This window comes from Arachis hypogaea, chromosome 6, assembly GCF_003086295.3.
Source record: "Arachis hypogaea cultivar Tifrunner chromosome 6, arahy.Tifrunner.gnm2.J5K5, whole genome shotgun sequence".
Classification (NCBI taxonomy): domain Eukaryota; kingdom Viridiplantae; phylum Streptophyta; class Magnoliopsida; order Fabales; family Fabaceae; genus Arachis; species Arachis hypogaea.
In genome coordinates, this window is record NC_092041.1 from 79312648 (window position 1) to 79322476 (window position 9829).

General features: G+C 33.4%; 1 protein-coding gene across 1 annotated transcript; it reads left to right on the forward strand.

The window, feature by feature from the left end:
- Nucleotides 1-241: 241 nt before the first annotated feature.
- LOC112696755 (transcription factor E2FA) lies at nucleotides 242-5443 on the forward strand. The gene is made up of 14 exons (XM_025749610.3): nucleotides 242-875; nucleotides 1773-1968; nucleotides 2151-2198; nucleotides 2317-2402; nucleotides 2504-2592; nucleotides 2719-2773; nucleotides 3045-3097; nucleotides 3188-3238; nucleotides 3314-3362; nucleotides 3498-3563; nucleotides 3658-3734; nucleotides 3929-4139; nucleotides 4606-4672; nucleotides 4777-5443. The coding sequence occupies exons 1-14, from the start codon at nucleotides 666-668 to the stop codon at nucleotides 4899-4901; spliced, it is 1383 nt and encodes a 460-aa protein (XP_025605395.1). The 5' UTR covers nucleotides 242-665; the 3' UTR covers nucleotides 4902-5443.
- The last annotated feature ends 4386 nt before the right edge of the window (nucleotides 5444-9829 follow it).

Genomic DNA, 9829 nt, shown 5'->3' on the forward strand with positions numbered 1-9829 from the left:
GTTGAAACACTTTTTCTTTAGAACTGTTTCTCTGTAATACAAATTCATGATTCATGATTCATGATTCATGATTCAAAATAATATAGCGCACCAAATACGATAAAGCTTGCTGAGTGTTTTGATTTTGATATTACATCAAATTACAAAAAAGATAAAAAAAAAATACCAGGAGGATCATTATTGTATACTCGAGTAGGGACAATTATTATCATCAATATGGAACAACTTGAGAACGTAAACGTGACACGATTGGTTAAGGTTTTGATTATTGAAAAAATGAGAGGAAGGAAGCATAAAAAATGGAAAAGGAGCTGTGGGTGGCGGTGCAATAACGCCATAATAAAATGGCAAAATCATAATTAACAAGTTCTTTTATTTGCGAACGGAGAGTTGGGCTTGGGGTTCCCTCCACATCTATCCGAAACAAAATTCCCTCCTTCCCTCGTTTTCTCCAAACGCACATTTTCTTCACTTTCTCTCTCTAAAACCTCCCATCTCTTTTCTCTCTGTAAAAACCCTGCAACCCCCATTCCCCCACTCTCAAAACCCTAATCCTTGGTGATCTTTCACCTGATTCATCAAAGTTCTAACCCTTTCGATTTCGCTGCACAATTCTGAACTTAATTTGTGGTTGCCGGAGTTGCGATCATCTCCGTTTCAGCACCATGTCCGCCGCCGCCGGAGCTTCTAAACTCCATGAGTCGCCGCCGACGGAAGCTTCCGGCATCCCGAACCGGCCGCCGCCGAAGCGTCACCTCGCCTTCGCTTCGACCAAGCCGCCGTTTGCTCCGCTGGACGACTACCGCAGCTTCTCCGGTCCCCACTGTCGGAAAGCCTCCGATCAAGAACAGGAAGCCGTCGTTGTTCGTTCTCCAGTGCGTATTCTTCAATCTCTTTTGCTTTGGGGGTCTGCAATTCAGTTTTGGTTTGTTTGATAATTGGGGTTTCTGATTTTTTTAATTATTATTTTAATTTATCTGTGATTGCTTAATTTCCCCTCTATTTTTAGTTGAATCGGAGTGGTTAACGTGCATATGGTTTTGATTTGTTCTCACCTGAGTGGAATCTCACTTTTTCATTTTTGTACGGAAAATAGTCGAAATTATTTCTTAATCTGGGGACCCGAACTCGAAGTAGTCAATGTTAGGGTCTCAGTGCCAGTCGCAGTTGTCGCATTCTCTATTTCCTTGAAGTCAACGTTGGTCTTTGTACCATAGCATAGTTCATTCTGTGCAGTAGTTTTGTGGGGAGGAGGAAGTTTGTTGATAGAGAATGAATTTAGCATCTTCATTTTCTATTACCTTTTCGAGGTAATAGGTTACTACTAGGTCTTTTCTTGGGCAGAGGCAGACCAAGGGATTGTGCATTCGTATTTTTACAACCATAAAAGTTTGCTCTATTTAACTGATAAGGTTTTGCTTGTGCAGTTCTTTCGAGTTTTTTGTGACATTCTTCATTTTTTTTTTTCTGATAATTGCTTGGCACTTGACAGTGCTCATGGACTTTTTCTTTATGGTTTAGTATTCGATGATGAATTGCTCTTGCATATATTTGACTAGTTTCCCCTTTATTTTCTGTGGATATGATGTGTTGCTAGTGTTATTATGGTGTTATTTGTACTTCATAAAGTACAGAACTATAGGTTTGTTGCCCTTGTTTGATTGTTAAATTATTTTTCGTTGTCATGACTGCATGTGACTTTGTGTATATCATTGATTGTTCCTTCTCTGCATTGCTCTCATATCATTTCTGGAACCTGCCGGTTTTACTAGTACATGAAGCGCAAGAGTGGAGGAGTGAATGACCGTCTCAGAGAGACACAGGAGCAAAGTAATAGTCCTGGATATGCTAATACAGTTAATAGTCCTCTCCAAACCCCTGGATCTACAAAAGGAGGGAGAACATATAATAAGTCAAGGGCTTCTAAGGAAGGTAGATCCGTTCCACAAACACCCATCTTAGAGGCTGGTGAGAAAGCTTCCGTTGTTTAGTTGTTTTCATGTTATATTGTTGCCAAGTTCTTCATTCCATTTGTGAAGTTTCCAGTGCTTGGGTGCAAACTTATGTCCAAATTCTGATAAGCTTCTTCCTCGTAGTACTTTTGTTCATTATACATCGAGTTTAATTACATAGTTTCTGTTGGCATGCAGGATCCCCATCTCTTACTCCTAGCAGCTGCCGCTACGACAGTTCCTTAGGTAATTTTCAAAGCAATCATAATCAACAAGCTCTTTACATCTCTCTTTATTGCCTGATATAGCTACTGGAATTCTTTGCATAAGAGAGTAATTACAAGATTGTACCACAACTTCACAGGTCTCTTGACAAAAAAATTTGTCAATTTGCTCAAGCATGCAGAGGGTGGCAATCTTGACCTAAATAAAGCAGCAGAAACTTTGGAGGTGTTTGTTTAAAAGTTATGACGAAATACCTGACATATATTCTAACATCTATCATAAGTGAATTTAAAATTTTCCCTTTTATTTTGTTTTTCTTTCTATAGGTGCAAAAGAGAAGGATATATGACATAACTAACGTGCTGGAAGGAATTGGTCTTATAGAGAAGAAGATCAAGAACAGAATACATTGGAAGTAATATATGTGCTACATTTTGAATTTTGTATATATTATATGTAACTTCTCTTGTCTTTACCTTTATTGACTATAAATGATTAGATCACAATTCTTATTTCAATTTTTGTGGAATAACTAATGTAGGGGGATTGATTGTTCTACATCTGGTGGGATAGATGATGATGTCTCTATGCTGAAGGTATGTGACGTGGGTGTAGTTTTCCTTTATGGTACACACATGGAACAATTGTAGTTGAACAATCATTGCATGACCTTTTTGACAAGGATCATTGTTTCCATCTATAATAGACACCAACACAGGATTCAAAATTACATGACTCAAACTTATATATGTCAAACGCTACATTTGCCATGATTATAGTGTGGAATTATTGAATATGATTGGAATGATATAATAGCGTGTTAGAGAATATTTAAGTTATTCCAAGTCTTGTGGCTTTGTCTTGCAGGAAGATGTTGAGAAACTTTCCTTGGAGGAGCACCGATTAGATGATCAAATAAGGTTATATGGTTATTGTTCTTTTTTGCTTTTGGATAAATCGAAGGTTCTATTATAAAACTGTTCCTAAACTGTTTTCTTAACCGTTGGCAGGGAAATGCAAGAAAGGCTGAGGATTTTAAGTGAAGATGAAAACAATAAGAAGTAAGCTTTCTGCATAAGGTTAAAGACAATCTTTGTCACTTATCCTAGATTTTTACTAATTTTCAATAATTATAGGATGCTTTTCGTGACTGAAGATGATATCAAGTCCTTACCTGAATTCCAGGTATGTTTTCCATGCATTAAATAACTACCTTATTTAGTGTTAATTTGTTACTATGATCAGGCTGTATTCTCCATTTCATTCTGTGTATTATTAAAACAATTTTTTGTTACAACTCCTCTGCATATCTGCAAGCAGAATGAAACTCTCATAGCAATTAAAGCTCCACATGGAACCACATTGGAAGTCCCTGAACCTGAGGAAGTAAGTTTAGGACATATATTGATGTAAGGTTCATGATTATTTTAATTGGTGTTTCTATTGCATGACGGAGAATCGTTGCTTTTATATCCATTAGGCTGTTGACTACCCACAGAGGAGATATAGGGTCATTCTTAGAAGCACAATGGGTCCCATTGATGTCTTCCTTATCAGGTATTATTTCCTTGGACAGTATTATTTAATCTTGATCCTCTTTTTCCCTTATGCTGCTCTTTTAGAAATTACAAGATGGTTCATATTTCCCATCTGATACGGAATATTCTGATAATTAATCAGTTTTCTGTTTAATTTAATTGATAATGCATTTTCCGACATTTAGTCATTGGAATTTCTGATCTGTTTTGCAGTCAATTTGAGGAGAAATTCGAAGAGATGAGCTTTCCACTTGCTTCAAGTTCAGGGTCCAACGAACATCAAGCAGCAGAACTGCTTCCTGTTGAATGCAATGATAAAGCCCCTGAACCTCCAGCTCAACTCTCATCTAATACCTGCTCTGATCTGAACACTGTACAAGAATTTGCTGGTGGCATGATGAAAATTGTTCCTTCAGCCGCTGATGTAAGTATACAAGTTTTTTAATCATGCATTATAAAAACTTATGTCTAGTGTGCAACAGTTGCATGTATTTCTAATGACATTTCAGTCCCATTTGTACTCAATCCTCAAGGTAGTAACTGACATAATTATAGATCTAACCAGTACCATGCTGAGTACTAACTACCAATACTCCCAGGGAAGGGAAAATCATAATATTTTGTAACAGTTTTGACTTGTGGAAGTGTTCGTGTTAAGACTTGCTGTCAAATACAGATCTAACCCTGAACTTAAAACTCGCAGTCTCACTCTTTTCTTATTACCCTAACTCATCTTATGTGAGAATCCCCCTCTAAACAAACCTACATTAAATATTTCCTGTTGCAGTGATCAATAATCTTAAGAGTATACAACTTTTCGGAGTCTTTTAACTGCATCTAATGTTTAGATAAGCAGAAAAGTGACACTAACATCATATCATTGGTTGCAGACCGATGCAGATTACTGGCTTCTATCAGATGTTGAAGCTAGCATAACAGACATGTGGAAAACAGATTGTATCCATCTTTTCAAACTTTTCATGTCTTTTCTTTTGTTTGTCTTCCTCTGCCTTTCATCGAAGTAGCATAGTAAATTTAATTCCTTAACTCCAATAAAACAGCTAGTGTAGATTGGGATGGTGTGGACATGCTTAATTCTGACTTTGTACTCATCTCGAGGCCACAGACTCCATCATCTGGGTTTGCTGAAGCACCATCAGCAGTAGCCAGCATCCCGCATAGGTGATCATGGATTTGCTTAATTAATAGTGCTTGATTCAAAGGTATGGTTAGACGGCAGCCATTGCAAATTGGGGGGAAACGGCTTCATTATAGTTAATTATATCCTTGTAAATGTTTGAGGCTACTTTCAGTGGCTATTGAATGTCGAGCAGGGTTTGTTTTCTCATGTGTATTTACATCACTAACCACATGCTATGAGTAAACTATTTAGAGTAGGTGCACCCTGTTGGAGTATGATTTCGATTGGGAGCTAGAGCTGTTGCTTCAGTTATTATCAAAATGTTTCTACCATATGAAACTAATAAACTGAACGAGGTAGACTTAATTTCCGTTATCTCATCTTTAATGTTATCCGTTTTTTAAATTTTTGGCATCATGGGTCCCGGGTGTTGAAGATCTGAGCAGATATGTAGATGCTGATATTGCAAACAAGCTCCATGTACTGATAATTAGGGTAGAGGATCACCTAGTTCTTAAACATTCCGTTTATGTTCTTTGTAAACAAACATTTTGGTGAATAATGTAGTTTCACCGGCTGTTCTTGCAGTTCTCTTCTCATCCTTCTCTAATTTCTAAATGGATTGAATCATTTTTGATATGTTGATGTGCAAGGATGCCTCCACAGGGAAGTTTTAAATTTTAATTAATCAACTGAGGATGAGATGAAACAGTTATTCATTCTTTAGGTTCAAATAGATTTAAGCGAATATTAAGTTTCAATCTGCGGTTCTGATTTTGATTGAAAGGTACTTGGTGATTGTTGATGACTTGATGAGTTGATGTAGCTCTTACAATTTATTCTCTACTATTTTACCTTTCTTTTTAGGGCATTATAACTGGATGAGAAATTTCATTGTAAATTTGTAAGGTAATTTTTAATTGGAGGATAAAAACTAAAAGTGGGGGGTCAACTTTATCCAAAAATAGAGTTTAACCCATGTTTATGCCCAGCCAAACATACCTTCTAAATAAGGCTAAATGATGCCGCCAAATGCTATGATTTTATGGTACAATGTATCCTCTAAAGTGACAATATTAATAAAGAAGTAAAGTGATGTTTTAATCACTTTAGAATTTGTAACATTTATTATATATGAGTTTCACTATCTTAATTCTATGGTGATTAATGATATATTTTTTTCTTTAAAATAACAATACAACTTTAGAGGAGTCGGATTCGATATGCATTGATAACATGAATACTTTTTTCTGGCCTTCAATAATTTTTTCGGAAGACTGAGGTCTCTAGTAAAATAAAATACTTTTTCTAAACCTTGATTTTTAATTCCATGATATTAATTAATTTCTCCTCTATCAATGATTTCTCTCATGAGTTAATAGAGCATGTTTGTGTGACACTGATAATCAGTTAATTTGTTTGTTAAATGTCAGCTAAGATTGATTGATTTTTTTGTTGGGAGTTTAGGGTTTAGGGTTTAGGGACTATTTATGATTTTTTTTTATTTTTTGTTATTTTTTTATATACATTAGCTAAATTTACGGTGTAAGAACTGAAAAATATTAGTAATTTTTAAATTTTTTTACTTATAAAAATTGAAAAAAGGATATACACATTAATAAAAATAACATTGCTAATTGTTATTAATATGGTTCTGAAAATCGAACTGAATTGGCCGATTCGATTAGGTTAATCAGGAACCAGTTATCTGACCGATTCGGTTGATGACAAAATTTTTTTGGCAAAAAATTAGTCTGTAAACAAAGCGAACCGACAATTAATCGGTAAATTGCCGAAATCGGCCCAGTTCTTTTGAAGAATTTTTGGTTCGGAACCAGACACTCAAAAAGATGTCATTTTACAATTTTTATTTAAAAAAAAGTTTCGATAAACAAAATTTCCTCTCCACCCTTTCTCTCTTTGAAAATTGAAGAAAACCCCCTCTCTTTCTCTCTCCTCAACGTCCTTTCCTCCAGTGAGCACTGCCTTTTCAACTCTCTCTCTCTCTCCTCAACGTCCTTTCCTCCAGTGAGCACTGCCTTTTCAACTCTCTCTCTCTCTCTCTCAAAACGTCCTTTCCTCCGGTGAGCACTGCCTTTTCAATTTATTTGAGTTGTTGGGTTGACTGATTCTGAATTGCTGACTATTAAGTATTGAACTAATGATTTTGTTAATTTTTAATTATCTGAATTGCTGATTATTTGAAATAATGTTGTTGTTGATTTTTTTAAAATAATATTGGTGCTGTATGTTTTCTGATTTTGTGAGAATTTTAGTTGCAAATTTGTTTGTCAATATTTTTTCTGTGATAGAATATTACGTATTTATTATTTACATGTGTTTTGATTTAATTTAGTTATAAACTTTAATGTTTGAAATTATTTATGAACTTTTATCGTGAAATTTTGAATTTTATTAGGATAAATATTATTGAGTTTAAATATTAAAAATTCTGATTGAATTCTGTTCGAACTATTAAACCAATAAATTAATCATTTTATCGGTTTATTGACCAATCTGGTTCTCACAACCTTGGTTATTAGTATTATCTATTAGATAAAATGTTGCGTCAACTTTTTTATTATGTTATTATAAAATAGAATATATACTTCTTCTATTAATAATGAATTTATGTGAATTATGATGGTCATTTAAATTGAATATGCTTAAGTCTTAATATAATCCTAATAATATAATATCTTGACAATTTTTTTAAACAATAGTAAAAAGATTAAAAAAATGGCCAATTCTATGGTGCCTATGAATTGGTGCCTAAATTTTGCCTAACTTACTTTTTGTAGTAAGTTTTGATTTTTTAAAAATTATTTATTGCTGTATCTTTTAAATTAAATATTATTTTTTAACCTTTTTTAGTAAATAGGCAACATCTTTTAGATACCATAGCATTCACCTAAAAAAATATATCCTCCATTCAATTTATAGATGTAAAAAAGAAAAATAAAAAATTACTAATATTTTTTTTGTTTTTACATATAAATTTAGTCAATGTATGTTCACCAAAAAGTTTAAATATATACGAAAAATATAAAAAAATAGAGAAAAAAACTTCAAATTGTTCATGATAATTATTTTTAAAAAATGAGATTCTAATAAAAAAAATATGTCAATTCTAGTTAGTATTTAACTGACAAATTAACAGTTTAACATATTATATAGACATATTATGTGCATCCAAAGAAAAAACATTAATGAAAGGATAACCAATTTAACGGAGATAAAGATCCAAGATCGAAAATATTTTTTTTTATTAGAATTTTATCGTCTTTTAAAATAATTATCATGGACCGTGTAGGTTTTTTCCCCTCTGCATTGGTATTACTGGTTTATGCTGCTTAGTGATATGGAACAAGTACACTGATTTTGCTCTGCCACCCTATGACGTTTACTCGGCGGGCGCTAGTGACCATCCAACATCAAAAGCAAACCCTCAATGATTTTCTTGTCGAAGTAAAATGATTAAATGAATATGAGTATCAGAATATGTAAACGTGTGTATATATCTATGGTTGTGATTCACTGGGAGTTATGGACAACATATTACTAAATATAACTCTTTTGATTGGATTTTAATCGATTCAAACAAATAAATTATTGATCAAACTTGTATCAAAAGTCTTAATTCGAGGATAAATACAAGTCGTCTTTGCGAATTGCTCCTAAGATATGAGTGTGCTATTTGTTCAATGATCAAACCAAGTTTATAAGCACGCTTAATGGAGCCTGCTGAAATATATCGAAGTGGGATCATTCATATTAATAAATAAATAGAAGGTTAAGTTTTATCCAGAATAGCAAAAACGAAAACAAAGAAAGGGAAATAACTGCAAAAGAAAATAAGAAATCGCAAGTTGGGGAAAAATGAAATTGCAGGGAATTATAAAATGCAAAAAGAAACTAAACTCAAGCTCCAAACACTCACTTGTAGTCCCAATCCATTCTATCTGTTTAATTTGTCAAGTGATTGGAAATTTGACAGTATTAACGTGCCTTATGATTTAATGGAAGCTCTCCCTCCTCAGAGATTTTTCATGACCCTTTTATAAGCGAACTCTCAAGGGTAAATAACTAGTCTTGGACTTCAAGTTTCCATCGCCATATTCCTTGAATTTTCCCAAACTTCCTCCATTATTGCTTCGGCTCAAGTCTTCCTAGTTCTTGTCTTTCAATTCATTACCTTCTGTTGTTGCCGTCGGTTGACCTTTGTCGAATTTCTTTAAGCTTAGTACTTAAGGTGGCATCAATTTTTCAGGCCTTCCAACATCTTTCACGGTCTCATGCCTCGACCCGATGCTCAGACACGGCATAGGATATTTCGACACAAAATTTTTTTTTAGATAAAATATAAAATATTTTTTAAATAAATTGTAATGATATTTTAATATTTTATTAATATTAAAATATAATTTAATTTTTTAATTATTTTTAATATTTTTTTAATTATATAAAGTATTTAAAATATTTTTTGTTTTAATAAATAATAATATATACTATTTTAAAATTTATTTAAAAAATATATGTTAAAAATAAGGTTAGACATGTTGACACGTGATAGTATTTATGTGTATCTAAATGTGTCCAGTGAAAAAATTTTATTTTTTATTAAGATACGGTTGAACACCACAAACACATGTGTCGAACGAATATCGATGAGTGTCGTATTCAAAATATATCTGACACACGAACACAACAACTTAGCGAAGTATCCCTACTTCATAGCTCGACTCGAATAGATTTTTGTTTCCCTTTTTTTACCGTCAAACTCATACTATCTGTCAATTGGTTACTTTAAATTTCACTAGTAACAATAGCTAATAAATATCCGACTTGGTTGGTCTAGTCGTTAGTTCACTAGTATGTTTAAGTAAGTGTGAGAATCTATCATGTATATACAGTAACTCATTAGCCAACAATAAATCTTCAAACGAAACTCAGATTTAGAGCAAATTAATTCT

Excerpts from the sequence above, each read along its gene's own strand:
- LOC112696755 (XM_025749610.3), top strand. The coding sequence starts at position 666 with ATGTCCGCCGCCGCCGGAGCTTCTAAACTCCATGAGTCGCCGCCGACG. Across the intron at positions 876-1,772 it reads CCGTCGTTGTTCGTTCTCCA|TACATGAAGCGCAAGAGTGG; the intron begins GTGCGTATTCTT and ends CGGTTTTACTAG. Across the intron at positions 3,564-3,657 it reads AAGTCCCTGAACCTGAGGAA|GCTGTTGACTACCCACAGAG; the intron begins GTAAGTTTAGGA and ends TATATCCATTAG.